General features: G+C 36.5%; 1 protein-coding gene across 8 annotated transcripts in view; it reads right to left on the minus strand.

The window, feature by feature from the left end:
* The window catches only part of NBEA (neurobeachin), a 786,519-nt gene that overhangs the window by 476,313 nt on the left and 288,283 nt on the right, over positions 1-21,923 (minus strand). For all 8 annotated transcript variants that reach the window (XM_033235426.1, XM_033235381.1, XM_033235435.1 and 5 more), the window contains one exon: positions 20,126-20,253. In XM_033235426.1, the coding sequence (XP_033091317.1) occupies positions 20,126-20,253 (128 nt within the window). The remainder of the gene's footprint in view (positions 1-20,125; positions 20,254-21,923) is intronic.

A 21,923-nucleotide genomic window follows, 5' to 3' on the forward strand; every position in this document is an offset into this window, starting at 1 on the left:
GTGGGAGGGGGTGAGTGATAAAAGACTACAAACTGGGTTCAGTGTATACTGCTCAGGTAATGGGTACACCAACATCTCACAAATCACCACTAAACAACTTACTCATGTGACCAAATACCACTTGTTTCCCAAAAACCTATTTTTTGGAAATACAATTTTTTAAATTCAAAGAATAAAAATAATCACCTATTGGTTATGTTGATTTTTTTCTATTGCTTTTCTATTCTCTATTTTGTTTAGCTCTGCTCTAATTTTTACTGTTTCTTTTCTTCTATTAGCTTTAGGCTTGGTTTGTCCTTCTAGATTGTTGTTTTGAGATTTTTAAAAACGTAAATGTATATAACAATAAACTTCCCTCTTAGCTTTACTTTACCCTCATGCCATAGTTTTGGTATGTTGTGTTTCAGTTTTCATTTATTTTCTAATTTCCATTGTGAGTTCTCCCTGACCATCAGTTATTCAAAATATGTTGCTTTATTTTTAAGTGTTTATGGAGTTTCTAAATTTCCTTCTACTTTTTATTTTTATTATTCAAAATATGTTGTTTTATTTCTAAGTATTTATGGAGTTTTAAAATTTCCTTCTACTTTTTATTTCTAGTTTCATTCCATTGTGATTAGAAAAGATGCTGTTAAGATTTTAATCATTTTAAATGTATTAAGACTTGTTTAATGACCTAACATACAGTCTAACCTAGAGGAAGCTCCATATACACTTGAGAAAAATGTATATTTGATATTATTGGGTGAAGTATTCTTTATAGGTCTGTCAAGTCCAATTGGTCTAAGTGCTGTTCAAGTTATCTATTTCCTTATTAGCCTTTTACCTGGTTGTTTTATCCATTATTGAAATTGGGATATGAATGTCTCCCACTATAATTGCAGAACTTTTTGCCCTTCAAGTCTGTCAATATTTGCTTCTTATATTTAGGAACGCTCACGTTTGGTACATATAAATTTATAATTGTTATATTTTCGTTGTGAATTAACCTTTTTATCCTTATATATTGTTGTTCTTTGTCTCATGTAAGAGTTTCAAAAGTTTATTTTGTCTTATGTTAATATAACTATCCCTGTTCTGTTTTGGTTACTATTTGGACAGAATATCATTTTCTACTCTTTCACTTTAAACCTCTATGTGTCCTTAGATTTAAAGTGAGCGTCTCTTAAAGACAGCACACAGTTGGTTCCTGATTTTTTATCCATTCAGCTAATCTATGTTTTTGATTGAGGAGCTTTTATCCATTTACATCCTGAATAATTACTGAAAGGGGAAGAACTATTTTAATTTTGTTGTTTTCTGTATGTCATTGCATTTTTGTCCCTTATTTCTTCCCGTACTTCCCTCCTTTGTGTGTAGTTGGATTTTGTTGTGATGTGCTTTCTCTCTTGTTCTTGTGTGTAATTTCTATAGATATTTTCTTTGTGGCTATCATGTGGATTATATAAAACATCTTAAAGTTATAACAATTCATTTTAAACTGAACAACTTAACTTCAATCGCATATAAAACTTTATTCCTTTACAGCTCAGTCATTTGCACAAGTTATGTTACTTATGTCACAAGTCATATCTTTATATATTGCTTACCCAGTAGCACAGATTCATAGGCTTGCTTTTACATTTTTGGATTTTAATCTTTTAAAATAATAGAACCAAAATTATAATAATAAAGTTTTATATTTGTAATATGTCTATTGCAGACCTTATTTTCATATGGCTTTGAGTTACTGTTTAGAATCCCTCCTTTTGAGTTGAAGGACTCCCTTTTGCATCTCACATAGGTTAAATCTAGTAGTAATAAATGCCCTCAGCTCCTGTTTATCTGGAAAATTCTTAATTTCTCCTCCATTTTTAAAGGACAGTTTTGCTGGAGGTAGTATTATTGGTTGACAGTTTCTTTTTGTTTTGCTTTTTACTTCATGTGCTTTAAATATGTCATCCCACTGCCTTCCAGCATGCATGAATTCTACTAAGAAACCTGGTGATAACTTATAGAGGCTCACTGTACATGTACAATTTTCTCTTGCTTTTTTCGAGATTATTTTGACTTTCAATAGTTGGATTAAAATGTGTCTCAGTGTGTGTCTGAATTTATCCCATGGGAGCTTGTTGAGCTTCAGTTCATATGTCTGATTCCTAAAATTTGAGAAGTTTTTTAGCCATTATTCCTTCACATATGCTCTCTGCCTTTTTCTCTTTCTTCTACTTATGCAACTACCATAATACCTATGTTAGTCTGTCTAAAGATGTAGTCCTTTACGCTCTGTTCAGTCTTCTTCATTCTGTCTGTTTTGGTCCTCTAGCTCAATAATTTCATATGACCTGTCTTCAAGTTTGCAGATTCTTTCTTCTGTCTAATTGAGTCTACTCTTGAACCCAAACAGTGAATTTTTTAATTCCTTTGTGTTTTTCGGCTTCAAATTAGTTTTTGCTTTTAAATAATTTCTTTAGGTTCATATTCTCCTTTTGTTCACAAAACCTTTTCCTGATTTTGTTTAGCTGTCAGTCCCTGCTACCTTTTAGCTCATACACATATTAAAGACAGTTGTTTTAAATTCTTTTTAAAAGAAGTCAGAGGCCTATATTTCTTTTATTTTTTTATTTTATTTAAGTTCTAGGGTACATGTGCATAACGTGCAGGTTTGTTACATATGTATACTTGTGCCATGTTGGTGTGCTGCACCCATCAACTCGTCAGCACCCATCAAGTCATCATTTACATCAGGTATAACTCCTAATGCAATCCCTCCCCCCTCCCCCCTCCCCATGATAGGCCCCGGTGTGTGATGTTCCCCTTCCCCAGTCCAAGTTTCCTCATTGTTCAGTTCCCACCTATGAGTGAGAACATGCGGTGTTTGGTTTTCTCTTCTTGTGATAGTTTGCTAAGAATGATGGTTTCCAGCTGCATCCATATCCCTACAAAGGACACAAACTCATCCTTTTTTATGGCTGCATAGTATTCCATGGTGTATATGTGCCACATTTTCTTAATCCAGTCTGTCACAGATGGACATTTGGGTTGATTCCAAGCCTTTGCTATTGTGAATAGTGCCGCAATAAACATATGTGTGCATGTGTCTTTATAGCAGCATGATTTATAATCCTTTGGGTATATACCCAGTAGTGGGATGGCTGGGTCATATGGTACATCTAGTTCTAGATCCTTGAGGAATCGCCATACTGTTTTCCATACCTAGTTTATTGAGAATTTTTAGCATGAAAGGCTGTTGAATTTTGTCGAAGGCCTTTTCTGCATCTATTGAGATAATCATGTGGTTTTTGTCATTGGTTCTGTTTATGTGATGGATTATGTTTACTGATTTGCATATGTTGAACCAGCCTTGCATCTCAGGGGTGAAGCTGACTTGACCATAGTGGATAAGCTTCTTGATGTGCTGCTGGATTTTTGTGCCAGTATTTTACTGAGGATTTTTTGCATTGATGTTCATCAGGGATATTGGTCTAAAATTCTCTTTTTTTGTTGTGTCTCTGCCAGGCTTTGGTATCACGTTGATGCTGGCTTCACAAAATGAGTTAAGGAGGACTCCCTCTTTTTCTATTGATTGGAATAGTTTCAGAAGGAAAGGTACCAGCTCCTCTTTGTGCGTCTGGTAGAATTCGACAGTGAATCCATCTGGTCCTGGACTTTTTTTTGTTGGTAGGCTATTAATTATTGCCTCAATTTCAGAGCCTACTATTGGTCTATTTAGGGATTCAAATTCTTCCTGGTTTAGTCTTGGAAGAGTGTAAGTGTCCAGGAAATTATCCATTTCTTCTAGATTTTCTAGTTGATTTGCGTAGAGGTGTTTATAGTATTCTCTGATGGTAGTTTGTATTTCTGTGGGGTCCATGGTGATATCCCCTTTATCATTTTTTATTGCGTCTATTTGATTCTTCTCTCTTTTCTTTTTTATTAGTCTTGCTAGCAGTCTGTCAATTTTGTTGATTTTTTCAAAAAACCAACTCCTGGATTCATTGATTTTTTTGGAGGATTTTCTGTGTCTCTATCTCCTTCAGTTCTGCTCTGATCTTAGTTATTTCTTGCCTTCTGCTAGCTTTTGAATGTGTTTGCTCTTGCTTCTCCTTTTAACTGTGATGTTAGAGTGTCAATTTTAGATCTTTCCAGCTTTCTCTTGTGGGCATTTAGTGCTATAAATTTCCCTCTACACACTGCTTTAAATGTGTCCCAGAGATTCTGGTATGTTGTATCTTTGTTCTCATTGGTTTCAAAGAACATCTTTATTTCTACCTTCATTTCATTATGTACCCAGTAGTCATTCAGGAGCAGGTTGTTCAGTTTCCATGTAGTTGAGCGGTTTGGATTGAGTTTCTTAGTCCTGAGTTCTAGTTTGATTGCACTGTGGTCTGAGAGACAGTTTGTTATAATTTCTGTTCTTGTACATTTGCTGAGGAGTGCTTTACTTCCAATTATGTGGTCAATTTTGGAATAAGTGCGATGTGGTGCTGAGAAGAATGTATATTCTGTTGATTTGGGTGGAGAGTTCTATAGATGTCTATTAGGTCCGCTTGGTGCAGAGATGAGTTCAATTCCTGGATATCCTTGTTAACTTCCTGTCTCGTTGATCTGTCTAATGTTGACAGTGGAGTGTTGAAGTCTCCCACTATTATTGTATGGGAGTCGAAGTCTCTTTGTAAGTCTCTAAGGACTTGCTTTATGAATCTGGGTGCTCCTGTATTGGGTGCATATATATTTAGGATAGTTAGCTCTTCCTGTTGAATTAATCCCTTTACCATTATGTAATGGCCTTCTTTGTCTCTTTTGATCTTTGATGGTTTAAAGTCTATTTTATCAGAGACTAGGATTGCAAACCCTGCTTTTTTTGTTATCCATTTGCTTGGTAGATCTTCCTCCATCCCTTTATTTTGAGCCTATGTATGTCTCTGCATGTGAGATGGGACTCCTGAATTCAGCAGACTGATGGGTCTTGACTCTTTATCCAGTTTGCCAGTCTGTGTCTTTTAATTGGAGCATTTAGTCCACTAACATTGAAGGTTAATATTGTTATGTGTGAACTTGATCCTGCCATTATGATATTAACTGGTTATTTTGCTCATTAGTTGATGCAGTTTCTTCCTAGCCTCGATGGTCTTTACATTTTGGCATGTTTTTGCAATGGCTGGTACCGGTTGTTCCTTTCCATGTTTAGGGCTTCCTTCAGGGTCTCTTGTAAGGCAGGCCTGGTGGTGACAAAATCTCTAAGCATTTGCTTATCTGTAAAGGATTTTATTTCTCCTTCACTGATGAAACTTAGTTTGGCTGGATATGAAATTCTGGGTTGAAAATTCTTTTCTTTAAGAATGTTGAATATTGGCCCCCACTCTCTTCTGGCTTGTAGAGTTTCTGCCGAGAGGTCTGCTGTTAGTCTGATGGGCTAACCTTTGTGGGTAACCCGACCTTTCTCTCTGGCTGCCCTTAAGATTTTTTCCTTCATTTCAACTTTGGTGAATCTGGCAATTCTGTGTCTTGGAGTTGCTCTTCTCGAGGAGTATCTTTGTGGCGTTCTCTGTATTTCCTGAATTTGAATGTTGGCCTGCCCTACTAGGTTGGGGAAGTTCTCCTGGATGATATCCTGAAGAGTGTTTTCCAACTTGGTTCCATTTTCCCCTTCACTTTCAGGCACCCCAATCAGACGTAGATTTGGTCTTTTTACATAATCCCATACTTCTTGCAGGCTTTGTTCATTTCTTTTTCTTCTTTTTTCTTTTGGTTTCTCTTCTCACTTCATTTCATTCATTTGATCCTCAATCGCTGATACTCTTTCTTCCAGTTGATTGAGTCGGTTACTGAAGCCTGTGCATTTGTCACGTATTTCTCGTGTCATGGTTTTCATCTCTGTCATTTCATTTATGACCTTCTCTGCATTAATTAGTCTAGCTATCAATTCTTCCACTCTTTTTTCAAGATTTTTAGTTTCTTTGTGCTGGGTACGTAATTCCTCCTTTAGCTCTGAGAAGTTTGATGGACTGAAGCCTTCTTCTCTCATCTCGTCAAAGTCATTCTCTGACCAGGTTTGATCCGTTGCTGGCGATGAGCTGCGCTCCTTTGCGGGGCAAGATGCGCTCTTATTTCTTGATTTTCCAGCTTTTCTGCCCTGCTTCTTCCCCATCTTTGTGGTTTTATCTGCCTCTGGTCTTTGATGATGGTGACGTACTGATGGGGTTTTGGTATAGGTGTTCTTCCTGTTTGCTAGTTTTCCTTCTAATAGTCAGGACCCTCAGCTGTAGGTCTGTTGGAGATTGCTTGAGGTCCACTCCAGACCCTGTTTGCCTGGGTATAAGCAGCAGAGGTTGCAGAAGATAGAATATTGCTGAACAGCCAGTGTACCTGTCTGATTCTTCCTTTGGAAGCTTCCTCTCAGGGGTGTACTCCACCCTGTGAGGTGTGGGGTGTCAGACTGCCCCTAGTGGGGGATGTCTCCCAGTTAGGCTACTCAGGCGTCAGGGACCCACTTGAGCAGGCAGTCTGTCCGTTCTCAGATCTCACCCTCCGTGTTGGGAGATCCACTGCTCTCTTCAAAGCTGTCAGACAGAGTCGTTCCGGTCTGCACAGGCCTCTGCTGCTTCCCCTGTTGTGATTTTAGCTGTGCCCTGTCCCCAGAGGTGGAGTCTACAGAGACAGGCAGGTTTCCTTGAGCTGCTGTGAGCTCCACCCAGTTGGAGCTTCCCAGCGGCTTTGTTTACCTACTTAAGCCTCAGCAATGGTGGGCGCCCCTCCCCCAGCCTCGCTGCTGGCTTGCAGTTAGATCACAGACTGCTGTGCTAGCAATGAGGGAGGCTCCGTGGCCATGGGACCCTCCTGGCCAGGTGTGGGTATAATCTGCTGGTGTGCCCGTTTGCTTAAAGCGCAGTATTGGGGTGGAAATTACCCGATTTTCCAGGTGATGTGTGTCTCAGTTCGCCTGGCTGGGAAAAGGGATTCCCTTCCCCCTTGCGCTTCCCAGGTGAGGCAATGCCTCGCCCTGCTTCAGCTCTCGCTGGTCGGGCTGCAGCAGCTGACCAGTACCGATTGTCCGGCACTCCCCAGTGAGATGACCCCAGTACCTCAGTTGAAAATGCAGAAATCACCGGTCTTCTGTGTCGTTCGTGCCGGGAGTTGGAGACTGGAGCTGTTCCTATTCGGCCATCTTGCTCCGCCCCCGAGGTCTACATTTCTTTAAATGTGGTTTCTGAAAATTGTTTTGTTCCTTTGAATGAGCTATGTTTCTCTCTTTCTTTGAATGTGTTGTAATATTTTTGTTAAAATTTGGGCATTTAAAAAACACAGTCACTTCGCAGTCTTTAGTGAGAATGTTGCAAGCAAGTTCCACTTTTTGCCTTCCAAAATTACCCCAAAGGAGTAATTTTGGGAACTGAGCAATTTCTTCCTCATCGTGTACGCTGCACTGTATTATGCAGGGTGTGGGATAAGGGCAAACAAAATACCAAAGGATTTCCTAAGGTTTTGAGTAGCTCTGTCTTAGATAGGTGTTTACTACATTGCTGCAACACCTTATCTGTTCAAATAAATCTTAGTTGATTTACTAGCTTTCTAACAAAGCTAATTTGGTCCATATATTTTTGTATATTCATTTTTTCTTTGGGAGAATGAGGACTTCAAGGTCCATAGTCACTATATTGCTTGTGTTACTCTCAATCTTTTCACTTTTTAATGGTGTCTTTTGATAAAACACAATCATTTTAATATGGTCATTACTCTCTACATTTTATGCTTTTGTGTCTAGTTTACATAATACCTTTGGTATTACAGATATTTTCCCATTTTTTTTTCTCCTAAAACATTTGATATTTGATTTTCAACCACACTGGGAGTGTCTTTTATTTGTTTAGGGGGGAAAAAATCTACTTTGTTTTGCCTTTTTAATTAACAAAAGGGAATCTAATTTATCTAGATCCATTGTTCACCTATTTCTCCCCAGTCTACAATGGCAGCTCTGTCTCATAATGTTACCATATGTACGTGGGATCTGTTTTTGGAGATTTATTCTGACACAGTGATCTATCTCTGGGCTACTGCTATGCTGTTTTAATTATTATAGCTTTTTCACTTCCAAAATTACTTGATTATTTTCATCTCTTTACTCTGCTCAGAAATTTAAGAGAAAGCTTGCTAAATTCCATGAAAATAATTTAAAAATTATTTTAAATTAAATTGTTATTAAAATTGATATATTAACATGGACTGAAATAACTTCTTTGCGATGAGTCTTCCTACCATGAATATGATATAGTTCACCATTATTTAGGTCTTCAATGTCATTCAAAAATTTTTATATCTTCTCCATAGAGAACATTAAAATATTTTATTACAAAATATTAATAAACTGCAGAAAACATCAGTTAATAAAATATTATGAAGTGAACATGCTTGCAACCACTAAATAGTTAAATAAATAAATTATTATCAAGTATCCCAGGAGTATTCCATGTTTCCCATTCTAACCCTCTCCCTACTTATAACAAACCATTATTCTGATTTTTATGATAATCATTTTGCTTTTGATTATAGTTTTTAACACCTAAATCATAGAGTTATTTCTACAAACAACTTAGTTTTGGTGATTTTTTTTTTTAATGGCTAAGATATTTTATTATATCTTTTTTTTTGATTTGATTTGATTTTATCTTTTTTATTATACTTTAAGTTCTAGGGTACATGTGCATAACGTGCAGGTTTGTTACATATGTATACTTGTGCCATGTTGGTGTGCTGCACCCATCAACTCGTCAGCACCCATCAAGTCATCATTTATATCATGTATAACTCCCCAATGCAATTCCTCCCCTCTTCCCCCTGCCCATGATAGGCCCCAGTGTGTGATGTTCCCCTTCCCGAGTCCAAGTTTCTCATTGTTCAGTTCCCACCTATGAGTGAGAACATGTGGTGTTTGGTTTTCTCTTCTTGTGATAGTTTGCTAAGAATGATGGTTTCCAGCTGCATCCATGTCCCTACAAAGGATGCAAACTCATTCTTTTTGATGGCTGCATAATATTCCATGGTGTATATGTGCCACATTTTCTTAATCCAGTCTGTCACAGATGGACATTTGGGTTGATTCCAAGTCTTTGCTATTGTGAATAGTGCCGCAATAAACATACATGTGCATGTGTCTTTGTAGTAGAATAATTTATAATCCTTTGGGTATATACCCAGTAGTGGGATGGCTGGGTCATATGGTACATCTAGTTCTAGATCCTTGAGGAATCGCCATACTGTTTTCCATAATGGTTGAACTAGTTTACAATCCCACCAACAGGGTAAAAGTGTTCCTGTTTCTCTACATCCTCTCCAACACCTGTTGTTTCCTGACTTTTTAATGATTGCCATTCTAACTGGTGTGAGATGGTATCTCATTGTGGTTTTGATTTGCATTTCTCTGATGGCGAGTGATGATGAACATTTTTTCACGTGTCTGTTGGCTGTATGAATGTCTTCTTTTGAGAAATGTCTGTTCATATCCTTTGCCCACTTTTTGATGGGGTTTTTTTTTCTTGTATATTTGTTTGAGTTCTTTGTAGATTCTGGATATTAGCCCTTTGTCAGATGAGTAGGTTGCAAAAATTTTCTCCCATTCTGTAGGTTGCCTGTTCACTCTGATGGTAGTTTCTTTTGCTGTGCAGAAGCTCTTTAGTTTAATGAGATCCCATTTGTCAATTTTGGCTTTTGCTGCCGTTGCTTTTGGTGTTTTAGACATGAAGTCCTTGCCCATGCCTATGTCCTGAATGGTACTACCTAGATTTTCTTCTAGGGTTTTTATGGTATTAGGTCTAACATTTAAGTCTCTAATCCATCTTGAATTAATCTTCGTATAAGGAGTAAGGAAAGGATCCAGTTTCAGCTTTCTACTTATGGCTAGCCAATTTTCCCAGCACCATTTATTAAATAGGGAATCCTTTCCCCATTTCTTGTTTCTCTCAGGTTTGTCAAAGATCAGATGGCTGTAGATGTGTGGTATTATTTCTGAGGACTCTGTTCTGTTCCATTGGTCTGTATCTCTGTTTTGGTACCAGTACCATGCTGTTTTGGTTACTGTAGCCTTATAGTATAGTTTGAAGTCAGGTAGCGTGACGCCTCCAGCTTTGTCCTTTTGACTTAGGATTGTCTTGGCAATGCGGGCTGTTTTTTGGTTGCATATGAATTTTAAAGCAGTTTTTTCCAATTCTGTGAAGAAAGTCATTGGTAGCTTGATGGGGATGGCATTGAATCTATAAATCACCTTGGGCAGTATGCCCATTTTCACGATATTGATTCTTCCTATCCATGAGCATGGTATGTTCTTCCATTTGTTTGTGTCCTCTTTGATTTCACTGAGCAGTGGTTTGTAGTTCTCCTTGAAGAGGTCCTTTACATCCCTTGTAAGCTGGATTCCTAGGTATCTTATTCTCTTTGAAGCAATTGTGAATCGAAGTTCATTCCTGATTTGGCTCTCTGTTTGTCTGTTACTGGTGTATAAGAATGCTTGGGATTTTTGCACATTAATTTTGTATCCTGAGACTTTGCCGAAGTTGCTTATCAGCTTAAGGAGATTTTGGGCTGAGACAATGGGGTTTTCTAAATATACAATCATGTCATCTGCAAACAGGGACAATTTGGCTTCTTCTTTTCCTAACTGGATACCCTTGATTTCTTTCTCTTGCCTGATTGCCCTAGCCAGAACTTCCAACACTATGTTGAATAGGACTGGTGAGAGAGGGCATCCCTGTCTTGTGCCAGTTTTCAAAGGGAATTTTTCCAGTTTTTGCCCATCCAGTATGATATTAGCTGTGGGTTTGTCCTAAATAGCTCTTATAATTTTCAGGTACGTTCCATCAATACCGAATTTATTGAGCGTTTTTAGCATGAAGGGCTGTTGAATTTTGTCAAAAAGCCTTTTCTGCATCTATTGAGATAATCATGTGGTTCTTGTCTTTGGTTCTGTTTATATGCTGGATTATGTTTATTGATTTGTGAATGTTGAACCAGCCTTGCATCCCAGGGATGAAGCCCACTTGATCATGGTGGATAAGCTTTTTGATGTGCTGCTGAATCCGGTTTGCCAGTATTTTATTGAGGATTTTTGCATTGATGTTCATCAGGGATATTGGTCTAAAATTCTCTTTTTTTTGTTGTGTCTCTGCCAGGCTTTGGTATCAGGATGATGCTGGCCTCATAAAATGAGTTAGGGAGGATTCCCTCTTTTTCTATTGATTGGAATACTTTCAGAAGGAATGGTACCAGCTCCTCCTTATACCTCTGGTAGAATTCAGCTGTGAATCCATCTGGTCCTGGACTTTTTTTCGTGGGTAGGCTATTAATTGTTGCCTCAATTTCAGAGCCTGCTATTGGTCTATTCAGGGATTCAACTTCTTCCTGGTTTAGTCTTGGGAGAGTGTAAGTGTCCAGGAAAGTATCCATTTCTTCTAGATTTTCTAGTTGATTTGCGTAGAGGTGTTTATAGTATTCTCTGATGGTAGTTTGTATTTCTGTGAGGTCGGTGGTGATATCCCCTTATCATTTTCATTGCGTCTATTTGATTCCTCTCTCTTTTCTTCTTTATTAGTCTTGCTAGCAGTCTGTCAATTTTGTTGATCTTTTCAAAAAACCAACTCCTGGATTCATTGATTTTTTGGAGGGCTTTTTGTGTCTCTATCTCCTTCAGTTCTGCTCTGATCTTAGTTATTTCTTGCCTTCTGCTAGCTTTTGAATGTGTTTGCTCTTGCCTCTCTAGTTCTTTTCATTGTGATGTTAGAGTGTCAATTTGAGATCTTTCCTGCTTTCTCTTGTGGGCATTTAGTGCTATAAATTTCCCTCTACACACTGCTTTAAATGTGTCCCAGCGATTCTGGTATATTGTATCTTTGTTCTCATTGGTTTCAAAGAACATCTTTATTTCTGCTTTCATTTCGTTATGTACCCAGTAGTCATTCAGGAGCAGGTTGTTCAGTTTCCATGTAGTTGAGAGGTTTTGATTGGGTTTCTTAGTCCTGAGTTCTAGTTTGATTGCACTGTGGTCTGAGAGACAGTTTGTTATAATTTCTGTTCTTGTACATTTGCTGAGGAGTGCTTTACTTCCAATTATGTGGTCAATTTTGGAATAAGTGCGATGTGGTGCTGAGAAGAATGTATATTCTGTTGATTTGGGGTGGAGAGTTCTATAGATGTCTATTAGGTCCGCTTGGTGAGTTTTGGTCATTTTTCAAATTTAAAAAATCTCTTTTAAGCTACAGGTTCTTCCTATATCTCTTTTCCTCATTTAATTTGTTTTGAAGAGACCAACTCAATTTGTATTGCAGAATTTCCTCCAGTATTAATTTTAATTATTGAATTCCCATAGTTTAACACATTGAATATACGGATTTAATCAGATTTGGTTTTATTTCATTCATTCATTCATACATACAGTCTTGATAGGTGATGGTATTTTTCCCATCTAATTGTCTAGCTTTCTCTCTATTTGTGATTTTAGCAGCCACTGAAGCTTAGATCTATTAAATCCTTAGAGGGTGCTAAATGATAATCTAACTCACATATCCCACCGTTATTTATCAGAGGATATATTTTTGTAAAAACAAAACATCCCCCCTTAATAACTTCACAATACAATGATCAGTTCACAAAGAAAGGACATAAGAAATACTTTATTCTTTTAATTTTCTTATCAGTTTTCAAAGTAAGTTAGTTCTCTATAGCAAAATCATTTTCTAAATTATCATGTTGAGTACACAGATTTAAACACATCCAGGTGTTTTAATGCATTGCAGTTATTATTGGTTAGTGCGAAAGCAATTGCGATTTTTGCCAATTGCTAATAAAATCACAATTACTTTTGCACCAACCTAATATATTTGTGGATGCTCAAACTGCTCCATGTTTAGGAAACAGGAATTTCTTTAAGTTAGCTCCTGAGTTCGTCTGACAATCTTTGATACCTTCCGTGCTTTGTGGTATCACAAAATGTTGCAGGTAAATGATCAGTATTTCCTGTCCCAGCCTTGAAATCACTTATTTCTCTAGAAAGCCCCTGTTTCTTTCATTGGCAAATGATATTTTCATAGTAAATATGGACTCTTAAGTATTCTCACTGCTACTGACTTGGTTTTTGTGTCCAGGCAAAACAACAGACAGGGCTACTACTGTAGTATACATATACCCATAGAATATGGGTATGCATGTATGTGCGCACGTACATGTGTATGTGTGCATAAGTTCACATGAAAATGTCCAATTCAAATTCCAAACTAACAGCTTTTACTTAAACTCTCCTATTTTATATCTGGATCACCTTTCTTCAGCCAGAATCCTGATTTTCAAGAACATGGGATAAAATAATTAGAATATTAATAATTATTAAGCAGTTTTACCCAACATTACTTGACAGTTTTGTAATATCAATAACATCACTACCAACACAATTACTGCCCCATTTTTCAAAGTTTCAGAACAAGCAGTCATATCCTTTAATTTCTCCTATATAACCCTCATTGAGTTAATTCTCCAAATAGATCTATATTTGATGGCCACCCTGAGTCCTTGCCACAAATCTGCTGAAACCATGTATATCATGTAGCTATAGCTAGATGGTCCCCACCTAGGCATATTTTGGGGTCCAACGAGATACCTGTCGCCTAGTTTTGTTGTAAATGTCCATTGATTGTTCTTATAGTTACTGTTTCATTACCTATTCTTCCATCCATTTTTTTATGGAGGAAATCAGGAATATTTGAAAATTATGCCAGCATTTCCATTTACCACAATTTTCTTGTGTCCATTTTTTGTATTATTGTAATTTAAAAACAGTAACTCTGAAATTACATTAGAGTCTATAATTTTTAATTAAAATACATGCAAGTTTTTCTGAGTATGTGTCTACAGTGCTACTACAAATGACCCGTGAACGATAAGGAGCTTCTTGACTAGGCTCATTCTTTTTAAAATATGTCAGTGATGTCCTCTTTGGTGGAGGTAGAAATTTCATTCTATATTTATATACTTTTAAAAAATGCTAGTCCTGGAAAACATAAATATTCTTGAGTATTATATGATTTTAACAAAATATTTATTAATGCCACCAAAAGTAGAGTGGACCCTTCAGTGCCATTTCCTGCACTGCCAACATCTTTCTAAAATGTTTCAACTCGCATATAGAGACTAAAAGGGAGAGCCTCATGTATCTCAGATGCCTCTCTCCCACCTCAGAATTAGCTGATTATGACAGGGCAGACACCTAACCCAAGAGGAACAAAATAATAGTCCTGGCTGAGCCATTCAGATTCTCTCTTGATAAGTTAAGTGACTATAGTTAGAGGATGCAGGATATTTACATTAAAAGTGCATTAAGATTCAGGGCTAAGTTGCTATGCTAAGATATGTTCTGAAGACTAAACAAGGGAAGTTGGTCTGGGAGAAAAGTAAAACCATTGAGAAAATACACAGAGAGAACAAAAGACAGGACACTATAAAGCTGGTTTGCGAGTCAAAGTCAGTCTTTGTGACTGACTCTTCTCTCCCACTTCCAGGCTGCCTGAAGATTAACTATATTTTATTTCCTGTCCTTAGACACACATGAGACTTTCTGCTATATCCTCATCATAACTAAGTTACTCTGAATATTTCTGTGAGCTCCCAATAGAACATAAACAATGCTCACAGAACATAAACTGGATTCTTAGGCTGTTTTGTTATCTTTGGCTGGTAGGTTTTGATACTTGCATACATACCTATTGTAAGTAGTTTTATGCATTAGTTTATAAATTGAAAACCCACAATTTTCTTAATTACTGTCTTCAAAAATCCTTAATTATGGTTAAGAGAAAACACACATCAAAAGCTACCTAAAAATAGCTACTGTTAATGAGTGGCCTTAAAAGGTGAACTACATTGTTCTAGAATGATACAATCACAAGCTGACTAATAAAAGTAATAGATAATTAAGAAAATGAAAGGACACTGACAATAAAAACTACCAAGGATTAATTATCCCATAAGAAATAATTTAAACACAAATAAATGTGTGCATTAAGAAAAATGGAATGTAAAATATAAAATAAAGAGGCAATTCAAATATAATTTATGGCTATTTGAAGTTAAGAGAGGAACTGCTTTTTCTTTTCATAGACATTAAAGTATCTTCAGTTACCTAAATTCGGTTTTGTTCCTACCACACACACACATATATATGGTAAACTCAAATGCAGTGAGATTTATTCATCATAAGCACTATTTGTTAAACGGAAATATTCAAAACTAGGGTAAATATATTTTTATCATGTGAATGTCCCGAGTTCTTCATAATATTTTGATGAATTTTCTTCTCAAGGGAAACGAAAAGCATATCAAATTAGAGAAAGAAGGGAAACAGAAGGAGAGGGAAGAATGAAGAATGAGTAAGAGTACATGCTCAAGAATGAGAAGATAAAAGGACATACATTTCTACAGGCTGGGGTGGAGAGCAAGAATGGACGTTGGATGAGTGCAGCAGCAAACTCCTAGGTCTGGAGAACTGATCAATACCAGGAATTCCTACCACAGACCATAAGATCTTACCAATCCTTCCTTATTTTCTTTTTAGCAACAGGGTCTCTGGTGCCCAGGATAGAGTGCAGTGGCACAATCGTGGCTCACTGCAGCCTCAATCTCCTGCTCAAGCAGTCCTCCCACCTCAGCCTCCAGAGTAGTTGGGACTACAGGCTCATGTCACCAGGCCTGGGTAATTTTTTATTTTTTCTAGGGACAGGGGCTAACTATGTTTCCCAGGCTGGTCTCAAACTGCTGGCCTCAAGCAATACATCTGCTTCAGCCTCCCAAGAAAGAAAAACAATATTCTATTCAAGTACAAGGGAAAAACACTGAATATTTATGATGTACCAGAATCTAAGTTCGATAATAAACAATAAGATACTTCCTATCTCAATAAGTGTAAAATAATTTTATTAATATTACATAAGTAAAATACCATAGGAGCACAGAAGTCGTGACATTAATTTGCTTAATGAGCCTGAAATGGACTCAAAGGATGAGTATAATTCGGGGAGATTAAAAAAAAAAAAAAGGTTCAATGCAGAAAGAAGAGCTGTACAAAAACAAGGAAATGTGATAGTACGTAACTTCTTTACATGTTTAAGAAATTTTTTTTATAGGAAGAAGATAAAGACTAGTTGGGTCTGGAAGGGAGAGTTATGACCAAATTGTGAGGGATACTGAAAGTCATTCTTTTCTAGAGTTTTGGGTTGTATGAACTAGCCAAAATTTAAAGTATCATATTTTAGGGTTGTCAGCTTTTTATACCGCCGAGTTACTGGCATTTAAAAAACAAAACTCAAAACCTAAAAACAGATCATTTGCTATCATCATTTTATAAAGAAAAGTCATTTTAACATCAGCAAAGAAAGACGTAAATATTACATCCATATAGATTAAAAAGTAGGATGTATTAAAATTCTTTGAATGTAGGAAGTTACAAGATATAATTTATTCTGCCAGGGGAACACAACATCAACTTTTTAATATCTAACCTGTTCCAATATTTCATTTCTAGCATAGTTACATTAAAAAAGAAAACCCGGCCGGGCGCGGTGGCTCAAGCCTGTAATCCCAGCACTTTGGGAGGCCGAGGCGGGCGGATCACAAGGTCAGGAGATCGAGACCAGCCTGGCTAACACAGTGAAACCCCGTCTCTACTAAAAAGTACAAAAAAAAAAACTAGCCGGGCGAGGTGGCGGGCGCCTGTAGTCCCAGCTACTTGGGAGGCTGAGGCAGGAGAATGGCGTAAACCCGGGAGGCGGAGCTTGCAGTGAGCTGAGATCTGGCCACTGCACTTCAGCCTGGGCGACAGAGCAAGACTCCATCTCAAAAAAAAAAAAAAAAAAAAAAAAAAAAAACCCAAGTTCACCTGGATGCACTGATAACAATGAAGGCATATTCTTAATAGTCTTTCCACTCAACTCAGAACATCTGAGGTAAACAGACAAGCTAAACAAAAAAAAAATAGCTCTCAATTACTCTGTCATTTTTCTCTGTGCATTGATGAGAAGAAATAAATAAGAAACAATATGAATGTGTGGCCATGGAAGATTCTGGAAAGTAGCTACACACAGGGGTTCCTCATTTTCCAATACAGAGCAGTTAATGTAAAATTGCCACAAACTGTCACTTAAGAACCAGTAACATGAGTCTTATAACTTAACATAATTGTGGCTTTGCTCTGGTGGCTAGAAAACTTGTTCAGAATTTGTCTTAGTTTTAATAACAGTGCAGGACTCACTACTAACATTATTACATGACTAACTTTATTCCTTGTTTTATTTTATTATGTCTTTGGTCAGTATTTATACATTGCTGTAAAATCTATCAAATCGTTTTAGGAAAAGATAGATAGCAACAGAAAAAATAAAAGGCTTTTATCTTGTAGGGAATGAGGAAACATTTAAGATTTGTTTTTTCAATGATGTTTATTGAACTTCTTTATTTTAATAAAGTAACACGTTACAGAAAAGCATGAAAATAAAAATATCAATAACCAGCATTCTTGCTCCTCAACAGCATCTAACTACAGGAAATCAAAAGAATTATAAGCAAAAAAAGGAACCTAAGAAGGACCAACTGATAACCTGGTACCTTTCAGACTCCGTAACTATGATGCCACCACTTTCAGCTAACATAATATTTAGGCTACTGTGGAAGGTTTTTATACATGGCTTGATATAAAATTTGTAATGTTAACAATATTTGAAAAACTAGCCTCTAAATACTGTTTTTGGAAATTATTCATTCTCATGAAGTAATTGTAAATATTAAAGTTGAAGGAGAAAAGAGCTAAAGAAAAACCAAATGTTCACCTCAAATGTTTGCATTAATAGTAATGCTAGTGACAAAATAAATAAATTTAGAAGGAAAAGTAAATGGAGGGAAAAGAAACTTTGGATAAACAGAGTTTGAGGTATCCCTGGAGTATAAGGGTTTAGATGTCTATGCTAGGTAACTTCAACTATGTCTGGAATTCAGAAGTCTGGGTTGAGCTGTTACAGGAGTTAGGTTGAAGCAGGGAACATAACGCTTTCAAACATGTGTGTCCTCATAAATATGAGGAAGTGGCTTTATAGCAGCAGGAGTAAGACCAGGTATACACAACTACCTCACTGACCCTGCTAGAAGAATATGTGCCCTGCAAGTGGTCAGTAGGCCATCTAGTCTCATTTCCCACTGTACCTTTGTATACACTTTCATTATAGCACATATCCTATTTAATTTTAATTATTGGTTTTTATGTCTCTTTGCTCATTCAACTGTAAGCTCCATGAGGAATATTTCTCCTGTTTTGAATGAATCAATGAATACATGATTTTGTGTAATCAATCATATACATCTAGAACAAAGCTATATAAATTATACACACAATCTGTGGCCAAGCAATAGTTTTTAAGCTTCCAAGAACTTTTAAAGTTCATTTTGGGGCTGCTTTAAATTAGCACGGTTCTTCTCAGAATCCCATTCTTCAGAGCATTTAATACTTCACTTTCTAGGTGCGAGTATCATAATGATAATAGCATCCAGGGTGACATTCCTACTTAACACATCAGCAGCCTCTCTATAACACACTAGTTAAAGCCAAAGAACCCACTACTTCTCTGGCCCTAATATTCGACTACTGTCCTTCCGGTTCACATGAGACTGGCATTTTTCCTGTTGGTAGATCATACCAGGAACATCTTTCTATCCTCGTTTTAGGGCCAATGTACTGACTGTTCTCTCTGCACAGAACACTCCTCTTCTAATAAGCTGTATGGCACTTATTAAGTAAGTTTTATTACTTACTATGTAAGTTTTTGCTCAAATGTAACTTTTATCATGAGATCTATTTAAAATTGACCACTCTCCTTAAACTTCAACCTAACCTTGCCATTCTGTAATCCCAATTTTCTGTGTGTTGTATTTATCCTTTTACATAACATTCGCTATCTTCTAACACCCTATATAATTTAATTATTCATTTTGTTTAATGCTTATTGATTTTGTGTCCTCATAAGAATATATGCTCCATCTGAAGAAAAGGATCTTTGTCTGTTTACTTATATATTAAAAGTATATAACATAGTACTTAGCTCAGAAGGTACTCAGTACTTTTGGAAACCTGAGAAGCTCATTATGTGGCAATATGCTAAGAGCTTCAAATGCACTGCATAATTTAATCTTCACAAGAACCCTAAAGTGCTATCACTGACTCCAATTTATAGAAAGGAAACTAGGATACAAAGTGGCTAAGTAATTCACAAAGGCCACAAAGTGAAGAAAGTAGTTGAACTAGGATTCAAAATCTGCTCGAAGATGCCGAGTCTTCCTAATAGAAACACTAAGTAGAAGCAGTTGTGACAATAACAGAACAGGCACAGGAAAACTCTCTTTCTTCTGCAGTAAACAGGAAGTGAAAAGCAAAAAAGATATACAAGGATGCTAAATCCCAGGACTACTTGAAATGGCATCTAAAGCCGTTCTTCACCTACAGATCATCTTTATATTGTCTAATTCTTTCTGAAGCTCAGAAATATTTGTAAAACATTTTTTTAAAAAGAAATAAGATTTTGATTAACCATATTTTTCAAAGCCACTCTCCTAGTAAATTTATCTCATTTGGCTCCTTACTCTATTTAAGCTGCTGTTGAGGGGACAACGGCTTCATCAATTCTTTAAGTATTCCTCTAGATTTTTAATGTCTTCTTAGTTAAGGATTCTCACACTACAAATGTTATGTGAATAAGAAAAATCACTTAAAGATGCATGGCTCTCAGAGTCAGAAGGAAATGTCAGAGATCACTGCTTAATAAACAGGTTATCTTAATGACAGGATATACGTCAACCCTGATAAATGGATTAAAGAGCCAAAGCCTCCCATTCTGACACCTTTTCAATGTTCTTCATCTTCAAAGTTCTCTTATTGGTATTGACCATGGAAACATGTTATTTTAAAAAAATGAGTGAAGAGAAAACATTGAATATCTTATTAAAATTTGTGAAGTAATGCCTTTACAGTCTTTTGGAAATATATATTCCTCTAGAAGCACAAATTATGCCATGATTAATACATACATTATAGGAAACTAAAATAATTAGAATAGAGAGAGAAAAATCATACCTTCTATCAATAGCTCTTGTCCATGACTGCCAAGAAGTGTACGAGATAGGAATGGGGCAAAGTCTACAAAAATTTCACGAAGAAGAGGAGCAACTTTTTCTAAAGCTCTTTCAAGTTTTGCAGTGATGCTGTTGAAATTAAGACATAAAAACTAATAAATATAATTCAATATAAAATGTTAAATAAACTTTACTTCTAAATTAAAATCTTTAAAAATCATAAATGTCCTTTCTAGCCCATGGAATAATAGCAAGCTTTGTGTATAAGGGACACCCTGTACACCCTGTTTCACATATAGTCATAAGGCTACTGAAAGGTTTCAGCTAAATTGGAATGACTATACTATGAAAAAGAATTGGGGTTATGCCACCCAAAAGGGCCAAAGACTGTTCATAGCTCTATGAGTGTCATGTAAATGAGTTCTTGTATGCCTTCTCTATGTATCTATCCATCAAAGAAGATGATTTTGAACACTGACAATGTGACACTGTGCCAGTTACAAATAACTTAACTCTTGCTCTCAAGGAGGTATTACCTGAAACCTGGACAAATAAGGGAATAACTGAAATTCATCGTAATACAGTTGACTGCTTTGCCAAACTAGGCATTTTCCATTTCATAAGCCCATTTACTTTTCTTTACAAGCTGCTGTATTACTATATAGTTCACTGTTGAATGTTAAGTTAATAGTCAAACATAAGCACTGTTTCACATTCTTAAAAACACTTTGGTACATGTAAAAGTAAAAAATGGGGATGAAGAAAATATTTCTGCTTAGACAAATGAGTAACAGAGTAACAGATTTATCTGTCTTAGATAAAAGTGCTTTGGCATAAGAATGCTTAGACTAGAATCCTGGCTCTATCATATACTAGCTAGGTGACCTTAGGCACATTAGGCTTTCTATGTCTGCAAAATGAAGATGATTGCAGTACCTACCCAGTGAGGATTAAATAAGCTAAGGAATGTAAAGTACACAGAAAAGCACCCAGCACACAGTGAAGAGCTCAATAATGTTCACTTTTTTGAATCTAGTTTGAACACACCCATATTTACACTCACAAAATGTGATTTTGATACATTAAACAACTCAAAATCAATATATTAGATGAGCACACATTCTTCTACACAGAAGAGATGTACAGTTAGCAATTAAACAATGTTACAAAATAATACAAGTTCTGCCACAATGCCAGGTAACACCGTGTTACATGTGAGGCAAACATTTATAAATGAAAAAAAGGTAATTAATTATATTACTAAGGTTTAAAACTAAACTATGGCATCTTTTTAATTTTTTAAGCAATTAAATAGCTATTAGAGAATAATACCGGATGACTTCTTTCCTAAATTGGAAACAGCCAAGTTTCAAATCTTTGAGCACTCTAAGTCTCACCATCAGCACTTCTGTTTAACTCTATCTCCTCTTACCTGTGTCAACAGCTCTAGAGAAAGGAGAAAGCATGGAGAAAACTCAAGTTTGGTCACTGCCACATAGATTTAGAAAATTCTGGAGGAACAATTTTCCATAAGAAAAAGGGATTTGAAGGGGATTTGGCAGACTTACTGAAATTAAGAGATTTCAATAGTCTTCCCTACTCTGTAATTCCTAAAGCAAGGACCTCCTGAAGACACTGGCTCTCAAGCTTTGGTGTGGATCAGAATCACCTGGAGAGTCCATTTAACCAGACTGCTGAGTCCCACCCTAGTTTCTGATTCAGCAGGTCTGTGTGTACAGCGAGCATTTGTTAGAAGTACAAATTCTCAGTGGTGTTGATGCTGCTGATTCAGGAAACAC

The sequence above is a fragment of the Trachypithecus francoisi genome, unplaced genomic scaffold, assembly GCF_009764315.1.
Source record: "Trachypithecus francoisi isolate TF-2019V2 unplaced genomic scaffold, Tfra_2.0 Contig01461, whole genome shotgun sequence".
In the NCBI taxonomy this organism is placed as follows: Eukaryota; Metazoa; Chordata; class Mammalia; order Primates; family Cercopithecidae; genus Trachypithecus; species Trachypithecus francoisi.